The sequence below is a fragment of the Thalassophryne amazonica genome, chromosome 8, assembly GCF_902500255.1.
Source record: "Thalassophryne amazonica chromosome 8, fThaAma1.1, whole genome shotgun sequence".
Classification (NCBI taxonomy): Eukaryota; Metazoa; Chordata; class Actinopteri; order Batrachoidiformes; family Batrachoididae; genus Thalassophryne; species Thalassophryne amazonica.
This window is the reverse complement of record NC_047110.1, coordinates 48,650,280-48,670,642: the sequence shown is the minus strand read 5'-3', so window position 1 is coordinate 48,670,642 and position 20,363 is coordinate 48,650,280. Positions and strand designations below refer to the sequence as shown.

Genomic DNA, 20,363 nt, shown 5'->3' with positions numbered 1-20,363 from the left:
AGGATTTGAGTCCCTCTCTGCGTAGTGTGTAGCCTTTATTACTTTGGTCCCAGCTCTCTACAGGTCATTCATCAGGTCCCTCCGTGTAGTTCTGGGATTTTTGTTCACCGTTCTCATGATCATTTTGACCCCATGGGATGACATCTTGTGTGGAGCCCCAGATCGGGGGAGATTATCAATGGTCTTGTATGTCTTCCATTTTCTTGCTCCCACAGTTGATTTATTCACACCAACCTGCTTGACTATTATAGATTCACTCTTCCCAGCCTGGTGCACATCTACAATTTTCTTCCTGGTGTCCTTCGACAGCTCTTTGGTCTTGGCCATGGTTGAGTTTGGAGTCTGACTGTTTGAGGCCGTGGATAGGTGTCTTTTATACAGATAACAACTTCCAACAGGTGCCATTAATACAGGTAACAGGTGGAGGACAGAGCTTCTTAAATAAGAAGTTACAGGTCTGTGAGAGCCAGAAATCTTGCTTGTTTGTGGGTGACCAAATACTTATTTTCAACCATGGTTTACAATTAAATTCTTTAAAATCCTACAATGTGATTTTCTGGATTTTTTTTCTCATTTTGTCTCTCATAGTTTACCCCACTGTATAGAATGTGTCTCTTCCCAGATAGATCTCTTTCAGTGCAGCTCCGTGTTCTGACTTTAACACGAAGTTAACACCCAAGTTTTTCATCGCCAACTGTAAATGGTAATCAAAACATTCCAATCATATCTTTCTGAACTCTTCCGCATCAAACTCCATCGTGTCAATGTTTACAATGTGCTTGAGCAATAACAGGTGAAGTTGCTAATGAACTTTAAGTTTCTTAAATATTTATTGCTCTTAAAAATTCAGTTATCCTTTATAATTTTATTATTGGTAAATTTTCGAATTAATTTAGATGAGATATACTCATTACCTCACAGGAATTATCACAATTATCTGGGAACTACTTTTTGTGCAGAAATTCATCAAGTGCGTCGGCTGCGGGCGTGTACTAACACAGAATACCCAGATACTGGCTAGAAGTTCGGCCAAAACGAGGGGATCCACTTTTAGCTTGCCATAAGCTAAGCTTGTGAGAGTGTGGCATAGACATTATGGGCTGAAGCCTAAGAAACGCCCACTGGCATTCGTGTGCCTAGATAGCACCGCCTACTAATGGCTCTCGGACCTTTTCGTGCTTTTGTAGTTCAGACGACTACATATCCCAGAATTCCGAACTATCGTTTATCAGCTTGAAACCTCAGCAGTGCGGTCTGATCGCTTTTTGCCACCTTGTTTTTTTTTTGTTTTGTTTTTTTTGCTACTGTATCCCCTTTGGTCTGTTTTGTTGATTCACAATGAATTATAGGATAGTGAAATCCACGCACTGAACGGAGGCGGGGAAAAATAAATAAAACGGTATCATGAAATGGAGATCACTCGAGCCAGGCCGAGCTTGTACGGTGACATCGGTAAGTAGCGCAACCACTACAAAAAACGGACCTAACGAGGTCTTTATGTAGATAAAATTACGAGTTTTAAATCTCAGACGAGTTGTCAAAGTAGCTTGCACGCATTTCCACGAATGTCCTCAAAACCATAACTGGAGGGGAGCCAAGAAATTTTCACATTAATTATGAGGGCCGCAGAGCCGGCTTGAGACTTTTGGGGACCGAAAGATTTGGGGGGCCCAAATATACCCCTGCTGCCAAAACAATCAACTTTGATTGTTGGCACAATGTCCAATATGTCAATTATCAGTTTTATTAGCTGTAACTGTATGTTGCAATTGTATTTCCCAAGTTATCAAAGCCTAATAATCAACAATTGAATATATCTGTCTGGCGATGTATTGAAAATACAAAATTCTATCCAAAATTTGTAGCGCAGCTGTATATGGGGTTAGGTTAACTTTAGGTTTTAAATTAAGTTTAAGTTTAAAGTTTCTGTTTTGCAAGTCTTAAACTCAGTAAAGTTAGAAAGATAGACAATTAGAAATATTTTGAGATTCACCAGTCAGAAGCACTACATACAAATAGAACTTTGTATGGCTAGCCACTGCTAATAGGTACGGTCGGACATCCGGGTCCCTCATGCGCGCACATAGCAACGCACATAGTAACCAGCAAGCCGCTGAAAACAAAGCTGTCGCGCTCATTTCCTACTTGACGTCCATCACACTTGCATCGTTCTGCCGCAGCTTTTTCTACTTAATATACACGGGTTTTCACAGAGAATGCCACGATCTTGTGTTGCAGTTGGCTGTACCAGCCACGATAAAAGATCAAAAAGTGCGTTTTTTTTTTCGAGCTCCCAAAGCGCCACATTCTGCTTCTCTCCTCATTCTTTTCGGCTCGCAGGAACGCATTCTGTCTTCAGCTGTGAGTTCTCCGCTTTCAAGCTTTCCAACTTTTCCTTTTAGGACACCTGTTCCATCTTAACGTAATCATGTGACATTGGACAAGGCGAGTCATAATGGTCAATCAGGTCAGCTGGAGGCAGGAACTCTCTGGGTGAAGTTACTGCTGTAGCAAGTTCACCAAGAGAGGCAGCTGCAGGAAGTGAGCTGAAATGAAGCTTTGACTTTGTCCTCAATGGCCTGGGGGGTGGCTGGTCAAGACACTTCACATTTGTGCTTTGGCTGTGGCCGTGGCATTCCATGGCCTTTGAAGCGCTATTACTGCAGCACACGATCGTGGCATTCTCTGTGAAAACAGGTGTATATTAAGTAGAAAAAAAATGTGGCAGAACAATGCGAGCGCAATGGCCGTCAAGTAGGAAATGAGCGCGACAGCGGTTTGTTTTCAGCGACTCACTGGTTACTATGCGTGTTGCTATGTGCACGCACATCAGGGACCCGGATGTCCGACCGTACCTACGTCATTTGGCATGACCAAATCAGCAGGCCTTTGTGACTAAATAGCAGTAAAGACGACTATATCAGCAATGGTTGTGAGTGCGTGTACAGTTTGTTTTCAGCGGCAGTCCAAAATGGCGACCGTAACTACGCGGAAGTGACGTAGGCCCGACCGTACCTATGATCAAATCAATCAATCAATTTTTTTATATAGCGCCAAATCACAACAAACAGTTGCCCCAAGGCGCTTTATATTGTAAGGCAAGGCCATACAATAATTATGTAAAACCCCAACGGTCAAAACGACCCCCTGTGAGCAAGCACTTGGCTACAGTGGGAAGGAAAAACTCCCTTTTAACAGGAAGAAACCTCCAGCAGAACCAGGCTCAGGGAGGGGCAGTCTTCTGCTGGGACTGGTTGGGGCTGAGGGAGAGAACCAGGAAAAAGCCATGCTGTGGAGGGGAGCAGAGATCGATCACTAATGATTAAATGCAGAGTGGTGCATACAGAGCAAAAAGAGAAAGAAAAAGTGCATCATGGGAACCCCCCAGCAGTCTACGTCTATAGCAGCATAACTAAGGGATGGTTCAGGGTCACCTGATCCAGCCCTAACTATAAGCTTTAGCAAAAAGGAAAGTTTTAAGCCTAATCTTAAAAGTAGAGAGGGTGTCTGTCTCCCTGATCTGAATTGGGAGCTGGTTCCACAGGAGAGGAGCCTGAAAGCTGAAGGCTCTGCCTCCCATTCTACTCTTACAACCCTAGGAACTACAAGTAAGCCTGCAGTCTGAGAGCGAAGCGCTCTATTGGGGTGATATGGTACTACGAGGTCCCTAAGATAAGATGGGACCTGATTATTCAAAACCTTATAAGTAAGAAGAAGAATTTTAAATTCTATTCTAGAATTAACAGGAAGCCAATGAAGAGAGGCCAATATGGGTGAGATATGCTCTCTCCTTCTAGTCCCCGTCAGTACTCTAGCTGCAGCATTTTGAATTAACTGAAGGCTTTTTAGGGAACTTTTAGGACAACCTGATAATAATGAATTACAATAGTCCAGCCTAGAGGAAATAAATGCATGAATTAGTTTTTCAGCATCACTCTGAGACAAGACCTTTCTGATTTTAGAGATATTGCGTAAATGCAAAAAAGCAGTCCTACATATTTGTTTAATATGCGCTTTGAATGACATATCCTGATCAAAAATGACTCCAAGATTTCTCACAGTATTACTAGAGGTCAGGGTAATGCCATCCAGAGTAAGGATCTGGTTAGACACCATGTTTCTAAGATTTGGGCCAAGTACAATAACTTCAGTTTTATCTGAGTTTAAAAGCAGGAAATTAGAGGTCATCCATGTCTTTATGTCTGTAAGACAATCCTGCAGTTTAGCTAATTGGTGTGTGTCCTCTGGCTTCATGGATAGATAAAGCTGGGTATCATCTGCGTAACAATGAAAATTTAAGCAATACCGTCTAATAATACTGCCTAAGGGAAGCATGTATAAGTGAATAAAATTGGTCCTAGCACAGAACCTTGTGGAACTCCATAATTAACTTTAGTCTGTGAAGAAGATTCCCCATTTACATGAACAAATTGTAATCTATTAGACAAATATGATTCAAACCACCGCAGCGCAGTGCCTTTAATACCTATGGCATGCTCTAATCTCTGTAATAAATTTTATGGTCAACAGTATCAAAAGCAGCACTGAGGTCTACAGAACAAGCACAGAGATGAGTCCACTGTCCGAGGCCATAAGAAGATCATTTGTAACCTTCACTAATGCTGTTTCTGTACTATGATGAATTCTAAAACCTGACTGAAACTCTTCAATAGACCATTCCTCTGCAGATGATCAGTTAGCTGTTTTACAACTACCCTTTCAAGAATTTTTGAGAGAAAAGGAAGGTTGGGTGATTGGCCTATAATTAGCTAAGATAGCTGGGTCAAGTGATGGCTTTTTAAGTAATGGTTTAATTACTGCCACCTTAAAAGCCTGTGGTACATAGCCAACTAACAAAGATAGATTGATCATATTTAAGATCGAAGCATTAAATAATGGTAGGGCTTCCTTGAGCAGCCTGGTAGGAATGGGGTCTAATAAACATGTTGATGGTTTGGATGAAGTAACTAATGAATAATAACTCAGACAGAACAATCGGAGAGAAAGAGTCTAACCAAATACCAGCATCACTGAAAGCAGCCAAAGATAACGATACGTCTTTGGGATGGTTATGAGTAATTTTTTCTCTAATAGTTAAAATTTTGTTAGCAAAGAAAGTCATGAAGTCAATTACTAGTTAAAGTTAATGGAATACTCAGCTCAATAGAGCTCTGACTCTTTGTCAGCCTGGCTACAGTGCTGAAAAGAAACCTGGGTTGTTCTTATTTTCTTCAATTAGTGATGAGTAGAAAGATGTCCTAGCTTTATGGAGGGCTTTTTTATAGAGCAACAGACTCTTTTTCCAGGCTAAGTGAAGATCTTCTAAATTAGTGAGACGCCATTTCCTCTCCAACTTACGGGTTATCTGCTTTAAGCTACGAGTTTGTGAGTTATACCACGGAGTCAGACACTTCTGATTTAAAGCTCTCTTTTTCAGAGGAGCTACAGCATCCAAAGTTGTCTTCAATGAGGATGTAAAACTATTGACGAGATACTCTATCTCCCTTACAGAGTTTAGGTAGCTACTCTGCACTGTGTTGGTATATGGCATTAGAGAACATAAAGAAGGAATCATATCCTTAAACCTAGTTACAGCGCTTTCTGAAAGACTTCTAGTGTAATGACACTTATTCCCTACTGCTGGGTAGTCCATCAGAGTAAATGTAAATGTTATTAAGAAATGATCAGACAGAAGGGAGTTTTCAGGGAATACTGTTAAGTCTTCTATTTCCATACCATAAGTCAGAACAAGATCTAAGATATGATTAAAGTGGTGGGGGACTCATTTACTTTTTGAGCAAAGCCAATAGAGTCTAATAATAGATTAAATGCAGTGTTGAGGCTGTCATTCTCAGCATCTGTGTGGATGTTAAAATCGCCCACTATAATTATCTTATCTGAGCTAAGCACTAAGTCAGACAAAAGGTCTGAAAATTCACAGAGAAACTCACAGTAACGACCAGGTGGACGATAGATAACAAATAAAACTGGTTTTTGGGACTTCCAATTTGGATGGACAAGACTAAGAGACAAGCTTTCAAATGAATTAAAGCTCTGTCTGGGTTTTTGATTAATTAATAAGCTGGGATGGAAGATTGCTGCTAATCCTCCGCCCCGGCCCGTGCTACGAGCATTCTGACAGTTAGTGTGACTCGGGGGTGTTGACTCATTTAAACTAACATATTCATCCTGCTGTAACCAGGTTTCTGTTAGGCAGAATAAATCAATATGTTGATCAATTATTATATCATTTACCAACAGGGACTTAGAAGAGAGAGACCTAATGTTTAATAGACCACATTTAACTGTTTTAGTCTGTGGTGCAGTTGAAGGTGCTATATTATTTTTTCTTTTTGAATTTTTATGCTTAAATAGATTTTTGCTGGTTATTGGTAGTCTGGGAGCAGGCACCGTCTCTACGGGGATGGGGTAATGAGGGGATGGCAGGGGGAGAGAAGCTGCAGAGAGGTGTGTAAGACTACAACTCTGCTTCCTGGACCCAACCCTGGATAGTCACGGTTTGGAGGATTTAAGAAAATTGGCCAGATTTCTAGAAATGAGAGCTGCTCCATCCAAAGTGGGATGGATGCCGTCTCTCCTAACAAGACAGGTTTTCCCCAGAAGCTTTGCCAATTATCTATGAAGCCCACCTCATTTTTTGGACACCACTCAGACAGCCAGCAATTCAAGGAGAACATGCGGCTAAACATGTCACTCCCGGTCCGATTGGGGAGGGGCCCAGAGAAAACTACAGAGTCCGACATTGTTTTTTGCAAAGTTACACACCGATTTAATGTTAATTTTAGTGACCTCCGATTGGCGTAACCGGGTGTCATTACTGCCGACGTGAATTACAATCTTACCAAATTTACGCTTAGCCTTAGCCAGCAGTTTCAAATTTCCTTCAGTGTCGCCTGCTCTGGCCCCCGGAAGACAATTGACTATGGTTGCTGGTGTCGCTAACTTCACATTTCTTTTCAGTTTGATCCTCGGCGGGTGTGTCGTCGAGTGGGGAAAAACGGTTAGAGATGTGAACGGGTTGGCGGTGTACACGGGGCTTCTGTTTAGGGCTACGCTTCCTCCTCACAGTCACCCAGTCGGCCTGCTTTCCCGGCTGCTCGGGATCTGCCATGAAGTGGTTACGGCAGCCGCAACTGTAACCGCTTAGATTCTGGGTTCATTTACAGCTGTTGTAACCCTAAATTTTTGGGGTATGCTTACAGCAGTCAGGTAATTGATGTTCTGTGATTGTGTGCCCATTGCTAACTCCTTGTTAGTATTGTGGTAAGTATCCTCGCCTGTCATGCCAGGGTTCAATTCTCTGACGGGGAGAACAAGACTTTGTTTTTTCACTCCTTTCACGTCAACCAACATTTCTTGTTTCAGTTATTCTTTTGGTTCATGTATCGCTGGAAGAATTATGTTTTTTGGGCTATTAGGGTTAGGGTATCATACCACTGCCATAATAGTAACCTACCAACACATACACTCAACAAAAATCTAAACGCAACACTTTTGGTTTTGCTCCCATTTTATATGAGATGAACTCAAAGATCTAAAACTTTTTCCACATACACAATATCACCATTTCCCTCAAATATTGTTCACAAACCAGTCTAAATCTGTGATAGTGAGCACTTCTCCTTTGCTGAGATAATCCATCCCACCTCACAGGTGTGCCATATCAAGATGCTGATTAGACACCATGGTTAGTGCACAGGTGTGCCTTAGACTGCCCACAATAAAAGGCCACTCTGAAAGGTGCAGTTTTATCACACAGCACAATGCCACAGATGTCGCAAGATTTGAGGTAGCGTGCAATTGGCATGCTGACAGCAGGAATGTCAACCAGAGCTGTTGCTCATGTATTGAATGTTCATTTCTCTACCATAAGCCGTCTCCAAAGGCGTTTCAGAGAATTTGGCAGTACATCCAACCAGCCTCACAACCGCAGACCACGTGTAACCACACCAGCCCAGGACCTCCCCATCCAGCATGTTCACCTCCAAGATCGTCTGAGACCAGCCACTCGGACAGCTGCTGAAACAATCGGTTTGCATAACCAAAGAATTTCTGCACAAACTGTCAGAAACCGTATCAGGGAAGCTCATCTGCATGCTCGTCGTCCTCATCGGGGTCTCGACCTGACTCCAGTTCGTCGTCGTAACCGACTTGAGTGGGCAAATGCTCACATTCGCTGGCGTTTGGCATGTTGTAGAGGTGTTCTCTTCACAGATGATGCGAAGGAGATGTGTTGCACTGCATGAGGCATATGGTGGTCACACCAGATACTGACTGGTATCCCCCCCAGTAAAACAAAACTGCACCTTTCAGAGTGGCCTTTTATTGTGGGCAGTCTAAGGCACACCTGTGCACTAATCATGGTGTCTAATCAGCATGTTGATATGGCACACCTGTGAGGTGGGATGGATTATCTCAGCAAAGGAGAAGTGCTCACTATCACAGATTTAGACTGGTTTGTGAACAATATTTAAGGGAAATGGTGATATTGTGTACGTGGAAATAGTTTTAGATCTTTGAGTTCATCTCATACAAAATGGGAGCAAAACCAAAAGTGTTGCATTTATATTTTTGTTGAGTATATTTAGGGTTACCGTAACACTATCCACAGCCATGATCAAAAGCATTGTGAAGTATAATTTTACATATTTATTTCGCAACTCAAAGTATAAAACAAATGATAGGTATTTATGTGCTATGTAGCAATTTTTATTGCATATATCAATTTTTTTCTGGAGAATTTTGGAATAGAGTGGTAATCCTGGGTGATTGAGTGAGGGGCGGGGGAGTATAGTCATGTAATACACCTTGCAGTGCAACCTGGACACATCATCTGTAATGAACCCAGGATCATCGGGTGTTTCGGGTCTTATCACCAGACACCCTCCTCTGGGCAACCCAATCAGGGGTGATCAGGCCCCAACTCGTGTTGAGGTAGCTTAATTCGCCACTCATCACCCCTCTTAATCCAGAGCCATTGGGGAAGCATTTTCAGCTGTTTCCAAGATGCTCTTGATTTGTCTTTGTCCCTGCAGTCCACAAATACCTAAACGACAAAAAAAAAAAAAAAAAAATCAACAAAAATAAAATATAATCAATGCTTTCATTCCTGCGCGTTCACCCAATTTGGAAATATACCCTCAAATTAATAAGTGATTTGTGTTCATATTCATTTTTTTTTTGTTTTAACCTCAGTTTGCTGTGGTAGACTGTTTTTAAAATGAAGATAATTTGTCACAATGCAGAAAATGTATGTACAGTAGGAACAGAAAGACTCACTGTTGGTCTACTCTATTTGCAGCTCACGGGCTTGGATTCTGGACAGATCGTTCAGCAGTTCATGAAGCTGCTGCACATGGGAGGGCCCTCCAGCTCCAGCAGCTGATTGAGAGGGGTGCAGCAGTGAATATTGTGGCCGTTGACTCCATCACTCCCTTACATGAGGCCTGTGTACAAGGACAGACTCAGTGTGTCAGACTGCTGCTGGATGCAGGTGCACAGGTAAGATGCTGGTTCTGATTAAGGGCAAATAATAACTTGCCATAAAGGTACAAATTAGCAATACTCCCTCCCCTCTACCAGGGGCCAGCATTTCACCACAGGCTCATTACCTGATAATGAATTGTGTTAAAGGACCCTATCTTGACCACAGATGCAAAAACAAGTTTGGCAGCATGCACAAATCCATTTGGGGCATGTATGCTCTACTATTACTCTGACAATCCCGTTGAGTTTCATGAAAGCATTGATTTGCTTGCAGAATGAGCGAAGTCACTGGTGTCACTTTAGCTGTGTTGTCACACAGGTGGATGCACGTAACATTGATGGCAGCACTCCGCTGTGTGACGCTTGTGCAGCAGGGAGTCTTGAATGTGTCAAGCTGCTTTTGGAGTATGGGGCAAAAGTGAACCCCCCACTGTTCACATTCTCACCACTTCATGAGGCTTGCATGGGAGGTATGTCTTGTTACACAGAAATATATTTTGAACCATCTACAGTATCTTTTTAGTTTCCAAGCAACATTTTGCATTGTAGCAGAAAGAATGGCACTGCTGAGTGTATACTTTGCTATAATCCCATACACCCTATCTTGCATCTTTAAAAAAATGTAATCCCTTTAATCTGGTTTTGGCCAGGTCCAACTTTTTCACTACGTTTTGTTGAATCTGTTTTTAAATAATCCTACTAAAACTGCATCAACCAGTCACCACAGGTTTAAACATATTCGAGCCAAAATAATAAGATGTTTTGAACCTAGTGTTAAATGTTTTGGCTTAGTGGCAGAATCTGTGATATTTGGCTCACCCAGTCTTGGGGGTTTTACAGTACTTATGCAGAAATAGTTTTCATTATCCTGTTATGTTTGTTTATCTTATGTGACAAAATACACCATAGTATCAATGGACATTAACCTTGTTTGCCCTTTACTTGAGTTATCAAGTATTCAGAACTGTACATTACACCCATTTTGGCATCTCTTCACTGGTTTCCTGCCCCTGTGAGATCAGACTTTAAGGTTCTGCTACGAACCTATAAAACTGTTCACGGACTGGCACCTCCCTACTTACAGTGAGGAAAATAAGTATTTGAACACCCTGCGATTTTGCAAGTTCTCCCACTTAGAAATCATGGAGGGGTCTGCAATTTTCATCTTAGGTGCATGTCCACTGTGAGAGACATAATCTAAAAAAAATAATAATCCAGAAATCACAATGTATGATTTTTTTTAAATAATTTATTTGTATGTTACTGCTGCAAATAAGTATTTGAACACCTGTGAAAATCAGTGTTAATATTTGGTACAGTAGCCTTTGTTTGCAACAAACGTTTCCTGTAGTTTTTCACCAGGTTTGCACACACTGCAGCAGGGATTTTGGCCCATTCCTCCACATAGATCTTCTCTAGATCAGCCAGGTTACTGGGCTGTTGCTGAGAAACATGGAGTTTGAGCTCCCTCCAAAGATTTTCTATTGGGTTTAGGTCTGGAGACTGGCTAGGCCACTCCAGAACCTTGATATGCTTCTCACGGAGCCACTCCTTGGTTATCCTGGCTGTGTGCTTCGGGTCATTGTCATGTTGGAAGATCCATCCATGACCCATCTTCAATGCTCTAACTGAGGGAAGGAGGTTGATCCCTAAAATCTCGCAATACATGGCCCCGGTCATCCTCTCCTTAATACAGTGCAGTTGTCCTGTCCCATTTGCAGAAAAACACCCCCAAAGCATGATGCTTCCACCCCCATGCTTCACAGTAGGGACGGTGTTTTTGGGATGGTACTCAGCGTTCTTCTTCCTCCAAACACGGCGAGTTGAATTAAGACCAAAAAGTTCTATTTTGGTCTCATCTGACCACATAACTTTCTCCCATAACTCCTCTGGATCATCCAATTGGTCATGGGCAAACTTAAGATGGGCCTGGACATGTGCTGATTTAAGCAGGGGAACCTTTCGTGCCATGCATGATTTTAACCCATGACATCTTAGTGTATTACCCACAGTAACCTTGGAAACAGTGGTGCCAGCTCTCTTCAGGTCATTGACCAGCTCCTCCCGTGCAGTTCTGGGCTGATTCCTCACCTTTCTTAGGAATCATTGATATGCCACGAGGTGGGATCTTGCATGGAACCCCAGTCCGAGGGAGATTGCAGTCATGTTTAGCTTCTTCCATTTTTTAATAATTGCTCCAACAGTTGATCTTTTTTCACCAAGCTGCTTGGCAATTGCCCCGTAGCCCTTTCCAGCCTTGTGGAGGTCTACAATTTTGCCATGTTAGTAGTTGGAGTCTTACTGATTGTGTGGGGTGGACAGGTGTCTTGAGGCAGACTAACAGGTCTTTGAGGGCCAGAATTTCTGCTGATTGGCAGGTGTTGAAATACTTATTTGCAGCAGTAACATGCAAATAAATTATTAAAAAAAATCATACATTGTGATTTCCATTTTCTTTTTTTTTTTGGGGGGGATTATGTCTCTCACAGTGGACATGCACCTAAGATGAAAATTTCAGACCCCTCCATGATTTCTAAGTGGGAGAACTTGCAAAATCACAGGCTGACCTAATTAAATCCTACGTACCGGCCCGGGCTCTGCATTGTTAGGGTGCAGGACTACTTTGTGTCCCTCGGGTGAATAAAAAGTATATGGGTCACAGAGATTTCTCTTATCATGCCCCTGTTCTGTGGACTGATCTCCCTGTATCAATAAAACAGTCAGATTCTATAGAGACTTTCAATCCAGACTTAAGACGCACTTATTTTCCCTTTCGTATGGCTACCATACTGGCATAGTATGTTACTATGCTTTTTAGCCTTTAAAATTCATTTTATTAGGAAACGGAGTGGGCCGCGGCCTCAACTTTATCTAAATTCTGTGTCTTTTAGTGAAGCTTAAGGCTAGTGGCCGGCGATCACCTTAGTATTTCTTCTATTTTTCTCGTTGCTTAATGCTGACAAATTATACTGTATTTGTTGTCTTTTTGATCCCTGATTCTGTTTTTTTTCTCTCTGTTTGAGGTGCGGCTCCATCCAGAGATGGGAGTGGTGTCTACTTCTGCAACCCTCCTGTCCTGTGCACCGGCAAAATTTCCTGTATATTCGTTTTGTAAACTGTATTGTCAGTTGTGTCGATAGCATGGCCTGTTTGAAGTTTCTTCCTCAAATCATCAGAGGGAGTTTTTTCTTACCACTGTCGCCTGTGTGCTTGCTCTGGGGGTTGGTAAGGTTAGGCCTTACTTGTGTGAAGCACCTTGAGGCAACTTTGTTGTGATTTGGCGCTATATAAATGAAAATAAGTTGAAATTGATCCTTTGTTAAATACTGTTGGCTCAACAAATAATTTTGAGTGACCCAGTTGCTTAGAGTTGCCACAGCAGATGTGGTAGTCATCAACACTGAGATTTGGTACAAGTTTTACACCGGATGCACTTTGTTATGCAACTCTAGTTGTACATGGAGAGACATATGTGCAAGCTCCTGGTGTTCCTAAGTGATATCCCAGCTAAGTGCTAATCAGGACTTACTTTGCTTGATGTTGCTGCACATCACATTATTTAATCACCAAAACTGGAGTAAATTAAATTTTTTGACCTTTTTGAATTGGTCTTTGTTACCAGTTTTGCTGTTTCTACCCTATAGCTCAATAGCTTTAGGCTGTAGATGGTATGAATTACACCTCATGGAATCTTGATGATCAGACAAAGTAATGCAGTACACTTTGTATCATGTTTGGTGCATTTTTAAATTTTGATCCCTGTGTAAACCTTATATGACCCCTACCTGGCTGTAGCAGCAGACCCTAGGAATGCTGTATGTTTTTGTGTAGGCCATGGTATACTGAGACTGAGTTGTGTTGTTTTTGCACCTGAGGTGATATTGGTTGTGAGCCCACAGACTATTTGCCTGGACTGTCGCTGTAAAATGGCATTAGTCAAATTGGTATTTGTGTTTATGTGGGGCCATGCCTTCTGGAATTGTTTCTTGGAATGTGTAAATTGGTCAACGACCAAAGCATTTTTTATTTTTATAAATTGACAAAATTGTTGTTGATTTTGCTCCTAGTAATGTGGATTGTGTTCAACTTATGATTGACCAAGGAGCTTTCTTGGAAGCTCACGACTGTCACTACGGAACACCACTCCACGTAGCGTGTGCCAGGCAGCAGTATGACTGTGCCAAAGTGCTTCTCAATGCAGGTGAGCCAAAGTTTACCATCTGTAAATCAGAGATGGACACTTTGGACAAAATAAACATATATGTATATATTTTTAGTCTATACCTAGATATGAATAATGTCATATTTTGGTTGTGCCCATGTGTGAATTCACACATTTTTAAGAGTTTCTATGTATGAAATATTCATTTCATGGTTGTATTTTTCATATATTCACTGCAGTTAGCAAGACAGTCAGTGAGTCAGCAAAATGGCCATAGATAACTTCATGAGGCGTTACTTATGCTCAGAAGTTACTTCTCGGAATTTTTGGGTATTGATAGATGCAGGTGAAGACCAGTAAATTTCTTATTTTTGGCTCTGTTGGCAACTTTTAACAAGTACAATGACCACAACATAAACTAAGACAGACAGGTTTTCAAGTTGGTTGTGAAATCTCAAACTATATTTGTATTATTTTAAATGTCCCACAGAATTCTACATCTTGAGCTTTCAAATAATGCAAGAATTGTTAATCTAGTTCATTTAATTGTTTTTCATCAATTGTGCATCCTTAGCATTGACAGTGATATGACATAAATTTGACAAAAGCATCAAAATGATCTGTAATGAAAGTATGGATTCTACGTACAGTCCATCCAGAAAGTATTCACAGCACTCTTTCCACATTTTATGTTACAGCCTTATTAAAAAATGAATAAAATTCATCTTTTTCCCCCCAAAATCAACTCACAACACCACATAATGACTGTGTGAAAAAGTTGTTTTTTTTAGATTTTTGCAAATTTATTAAAACAAACAAACAAAATACAAAAAAGAAATCACATGTAGATAAGTATTCACAGCCTTTGCCATGAAGCTCAGAGTTGAGCTCAGTTGCATCCTGATTCCACTGATCATCCTTGAGATGTTTCTGCAGCCTAATTGGAGTCCACCTGGGGTAAATTCAGTTGCTTGGACATGATTTGGAAAGGCACACACACCTGTCTACATATACAACCCCTGGCAAAAATTATGGAATCACCGGCCTCGGGGGATGTTCATTCAGTTGTTTAATTTTGTAGAAAAAAAGCAGATCACAGACATGACACAAAACTAAAGTCATTCAAATGGCAACTTTCTGGCTTTAAGAAACACTAAGAAATCTGGAAAAAAAAATTGTGGCAGTCAGTAACGATTACTTGTTTAGACCAAGCAGAGGGGAAAAAAATATGGAATCACTCAATTCTGAGGAAAAAATTACGGAATCATGAAAAACAAAAGAACGCCTCCAACACATCACTGTATTTTGTTGCACCACCTTGGCTTTTATAACAGCTTGCAGTCTCTGAGGCATGGACTTAATGAGTGACAACAGTCCTCTTCATCAATCTAGCTCCAACTTTCTCTGATTGCTGTGCCAGATCCGCTTTGCAGGTTGGAGCCTGTCATGGACCATTTTCTTCAACTTCCACCAAAGATTTTCAATTGGATTAAGATCGGACTATTTGCAGGCCATGACATTGACCCTTGTGTCTTTTTGCAAGGAATGTTTTCACAGTTTTTGCTCTATGGCAAGATGCACTTATCACCTTGAAAAATGATTTCATCATCCCCAAACATCCTTTCAATTGATGGGATAAGAAAAGTGTCCAAAATATAACGTAAACTGTGCATTTATTGATGATGTAATGACAGCCATCTCCCCAGTGCTTTACCTGACATGCAGCCCATATCACAATAACTGTGGAAATTTACATGTTCTCTTAGGCAGTCATCTTTATAAATCTCATTGGAACGGCACCAAACAAAAGTTCCAGCATCATCACCTTGCCCAATGCAGATTCGAGATTCATCACTGAATATGACTTTCATCCACAGTCCACGATTGCTTTTCCTTAGCCCATTGTAATCTTGTTTTTTCTGTTTAGGTGTTAATGATGGCTTTCGTTTAGCTTTTCTGTATGTAAATCCCATTTCCTTTAGGTGGTTTCTTACAGTTCTGTCAGACGTTGACTCCAGTTTCCTCCCATTCGTTCCTCATTTGTTTTGTTGTGCATTTTCGATGTTTGAGACATATTGCTTTAAGTTTTCTGTCTTGATGCTTTGATGTCTTCCTTGGTCTACCAGTATGTTTGCCTTTAACAACCTTCCCATGTTGTTTGTATTTGGTCCAGAGTTTAGGCACAGCTGACTGTGAACAACCAACATCTTTTGCAACATTGCGTGATGATTTACCGTCTTTTAAGAGTTTGATAATCCTCTCCTTTGTTTCAATTGACATCTCTCGTGTTGGAGCCATGATTCATGTCAGTCCACTTGGTGCAACAGCTGTCCAAGGTGTGATCACTCCTTTTTAGATGCAGACTAACGAGCAGATCTGATTTGATGCAGGTGTTAGTTTTGGGGATGAAAATTTACAGGGTGATTCCATAATTTATTCCTCAGAATTCAGTGAGTCCATTTTTTTTTCCCTCTGCTTGGTCTAAAAAAGTAACCGTTACTGACTGCCACAATTATTTTTCCTGATTTCTTACAGTGTTTTTTAAAGCCAGAAAGTTGCCATTTGAAATCAATCAATCAATCAATCAATTTTTTTTTATATAGCGCCAAATCACAACAAACAGTTGCCCCAAGGCGCTTTATATTGTAAGGCAAGGCCATACAATAATTATGTAAAACCCCAACGGTCAAAACGACCCCCTGTGAGCAAGCACTTGGCTACAGTGGGAAGGAAAAACTCCCTTTTAACAGGAAGAAACCTCCAGCAGAACCAGGCTCAGGGAGGGGCAGTCTTCTGCTGGGACTGGTTGGGGCTGAGGGAGAGAACCAGGAAAAAGACATGCTGTGGAGGGGAGCAGAGATCGATCACTAATGATTAAATGCAGAGTGGTGCATACAGAGCAAAAAGAGAAAGAAACAGTGCATCATGGGAACCCCCCAGCAGTCTACGTCTATAGCAGCATAACTAAGGGATGGTTCAGGGTCACCTGATCCAGCCCTAACTATAAGCTTTAGCAAAAAGGAAAGTTTTAAGCCTAATCTTAAAAGTAGAAGAAGTAGAAGTAGTAGTGACTGAGTACCATTAAACTAATAGGATTCAGTTTTATATTCAGCAATACCTGGTGAGAGCTTCTCACTACATAAAAAAATGTTTTCATATTTATTGTAGCTTGTCTGATTTTAAAGTGGCTGTGGTATTTATAATTGGTATATAAGCATTTCTATGCTTCCTGATAGTTTTGTTTCTTTCCAAGGAGCAAATGTGAATGCTGCCAAGCTCCATGAGACTGCTCTTCATCATGCAGCCAAGGCAAAGAATGCTGACTTGATTGAGCTTCTTGTGGATTTCGGAGGGAATGTGTACGCCAGGGATAATCTTAACAAAAAACCTATCCACTATACAAGCCCCCTGTCACATCCTTATCTCTGCCTGGAGTTCTACGAGAGTAAGTTTGTTAAAATACACTCTCTAGTTATATGTTAGGGTACTATCTCACTGGGCTGCAACTGTTGGAGAGACAAAATTGTGACAGAACATGAAAATGGGCGACAAATTCTCAGTTGCTATCTCAGTGAATTGATACTAACGACACGTTGGCTCGTCTCCCAAATGTCAGCCAAATATCTCATCGACTCTCATTGAAAATGTCTGCATAAATATGTCAAGTGTGGCGTTTGCAGGTGCAAGGGTCTGCTGATTTGCCTGTGAATGCCGCACAGTACTCCCACAGATGTTGAATGCCACTCGTGGCTGAATGGATGACACGTTTGCAAACAAAGTGCTCAGGATGGTTGTGGGCTGCTATTATCCTGCTATTTTGTGTAAAGGGGCTGTGGAAATCCTCCCGACTGTAGTCAATAAGGCACAGCTCTGTAAATAATAATGATAATAATAAAAGCCTAGAGTGGCCCTATAGAGGAGAAAATAAGACAGGAAGAAAAGTTTGAACACTGCACTCACCCACTTGCAGAATGATGTCCCCACAGGATCCACTGTTCTCTCCTTGGGATCCAGTCGAAGTACTCCTGGACGCGTTGGAATGGCCACATCTCCATAATGTAGTGCAATCTCCAGCTGTGTGACCCCACACAATCAACTCTTCTGTCCTCCTCGGGATCCAATCAAAGCCCACCTGGATGTGTTGGAATGGCCACATCGCCATGACATGGTGTGGCGTGCTGTCCAGCAGCACTTCTGGGGTGTGCGTCTTTCAATTTGATTTGATTTATTTAGCAATGACATAGTAAGTCCCTTTGGCTGTTCCCTTGTTTTTTTTCTCCATCCAGGGTCACCACAGCAGATCTGTGGTAGATCTGCATGTTGATTTGGCATGGATCACGCGCGATGTCCTCGTCCATGGCCGGTTGTGGCTGGGAGGAAGCGAAAACTTCCATTGTGCTCCTCCATAAATCCAGATCGCGTGGACAGGAGTCCTGAAGCCCGCTGCAACTGTGTACACGGCGAGGCTGGCAGCAGACCTGACTGGAGCTTCTCAGTTACATCCAGAAGTGCTGTTCCTCTGCGGTCAACTCTGTTATTTTGGCGTGCTCCCAGGGCCACTCGTGTGTGTCTCCCATGAGGAATGTCAAATCCTCTTTTTTGTCTCCATTCACTCATAATGTAGCCATCATCAGCCCCTCACAAAGTTCTTTCACAATTCTCCCAGATTATGAGTTGCGGAGACTACATTCAGAGGGTTTCATGACGCCTGCGATGGCTTTGTGAGTATTTGGTGAGGACCTTTGTCGCCTCGTAAACTTTGAACTGTTCAAAATTCAGGCAAGGTGTGAATACCACCCTGCAATGCAAGAGAAAAGATAACATCCAGCGAACGTTGCATGAAATCAGCCCAGTAAGATAGTACATAAATGGTAAATCATCCTGACCTTTTCTCCTCCACAGGTAACCCCCCGAGTTTACAGCAGATTGGCAGAGTTGCTGTCAGGAGAGCTCTTGGCACAAGAGCACTTAAAGTTATTTCCAAACTTGATTTGCCCAGTCGCATTATAAATTTTCTTTCTTACATGCCACCTCCAGTAATCGAATTTTAATTGCACAACAAATGTGAGCTGTAGTTTTGAGGTTTGAGATCCAACTTTGTCTGTAGTGTCTGTGTCGGACGATCATGTGACAGGATGTTAAAGGGGAGCATAACTCGTCTTAAAAATACTGCCAGGTGGTGTACACAGACTTAAATATTAAGACACTATTAAACTTGGCAGATTAAAAAATCAGTATGTTTACTGCCTTCAAGTTTTTGCAGAGGAATTATGGGAGAAAATGATTCCAAGAGACAAACAAGGCTGTAATGACTGATCAAGTACATCTGGTTAAATGCAATCTCACAATGGGTTATTTACAGATCTAGATTGGTGAGCAACGTGACATTCCATCATCGTGTTTCTGCTGAAATGGTTTTTTTTTTTTTTTTTTAAATAACCTTCAGCTGCTGTTTTTGTTCACCAACTGCTCCTACATACATTGGTACAGTAGTGTTCAGAATAATAATAGTGCTATGTGACTAAAAAGATTAATCCAGGTTTTGAGTATATTTCTTATTGTTACATGGGAAACAAGGTACCAGTAGATTCAGTAGATTCTCACAAATCCAACAAGACCAAGCATTCATGATATACACACTCTTAAGGCTATGAAATTAGGCTATTAGTAAAAAAAAAAAAAAAAAAAGTTGAAAAGGGGGTGTTCACAATAATAGTAGTGTGGCATACAGTCAGTGAGTTCATCAATTTTGTGGAACAAACAGCAAACAGGTGTGAATCAGGTGTCCCCTATTTAAGGATGAAGCCAGCACCTGTTGAACATGCTTTTCTCTTTGAAAGCCTGAGGAAAATGGGACGTTCAAGACATTGTTCAGAAGAACAGCGTAGTTTGATTAAAAAGTTGATTGGAGAGGGGAAAACCTGCACGTAGGTGCAAAAATTATAGGCTGTTCATCTACAATGATCTCCAATGCTTTAAAATGGACAAAAAACCAGACACGCATGGAAGAAAACGGAAAACAACCATCAAAATGGATAGAAGAATAACCAGAATGGCAAAGGCTCACCCATTGATCAGCTCCAGGATGATCAAAGACAGTCTGGAGTTACCTGTAAGTGCTGTGACAGAAGACGCCTGTGTGAAGCTAATTTATTTGCAAGAATCCCCCGCAAAGTCCCTCTGTTAAATGAAAGACGTGCAGAAGAGGTTACAATTTGCCAAAGGACACATCAACTGGCCTAAAGAGAAATGGAGGAATATTTTGTGGACTGATGAGAGTAAAATTGTTCTTTTTGGGTCCAAGGGCCGCAGACAGTTTGGGAGATGACCCCCAAACTCTGAATTCAAGCCGCAGTTCACAGTGAAGCATGGTGGTGCAAGCATCATGATATGGGCATATTTCTCTTGCTATGGTGTTGGGCCTATATATCGCATACCAGGTATCATGGATCAGTTTGGATATGTCAAAATACTTGAAGAGGTCATGTTGCCTTATGCTAAAGAGGACATGCCCTTGAAATGGGTGTTTCAACAAGACAGTGACCCCAAGCACACTAGTACACAAGCAAAATCTTGGTTCCAAACCAACAAAATTAATGCCTTGCAGATGTGACGAAATCATGAAAAACTGTTGTTATAAAACTAAATACTAGTTTAGTGATTCACGGGATTGCTAAAAAAGCAGTTTGAACAT

General features: G+C 41.4%; 1 protein-coding gene across 1 annotated transcript; it reads left to right on the top strand.

Annotated features, from left to right (window-relative positions):
- Positions 1–1,283: 1,283 nt before the first annotated feature.
- LOC117515545 (ankyrin repeat and SOCS box protein 13-like) lies at positions 1,284–18,739 on the top strand. The gene is made up of 6 exons (XM_034176151.1): positions 1,284–1,452; positions 9,323–9,522; positions 9,827–9,977; positions 13,574–13,708; positions 16,923–17,114; positions 18,572–18,739. The coding sequence occupies exons 1-6, from the start codon at positions 1,410–1,412 to the stop codon at positions 18,718–18,720; spliced, it is 870 nt and encodes a 289-aa protein (XP_034032042.1). The 5' UTR covers positions 1,284–1,409; the 3' UTR covers positions 18,721–18,739.
- The last annotated feature ends 1,624 nt before the right edge of the window (positions 18,740–20,363 follow it).

What these genes read in the sequence shown, in the direction of transcription:
- LOC117515545 (XM_034176151.1), top strand. Translation starts at nt 1,410, where the DNA reads ATGGAGATCACTCGAGCCAGGCCGAGCTTGTACGGTGACATCG. An exon ending in TGCTGGATGCAGGTGCACAG is followed by an intron (nt 9,523 to 9,826) that starts GTAAGATGCTGG and finishes GTTGTCACACAG; the next exon opens with GTGGATGCACGTAACATTGA. An exon ending in CTGCCTGGAGTTCTACGAGA is followed by an intron (nt 17,115 to 18,571) that starts GTAAGTTTGTTA and finishes TCTCCTCCACAG; the next exon opens with GTAACCCCCCGAGTTTACAG.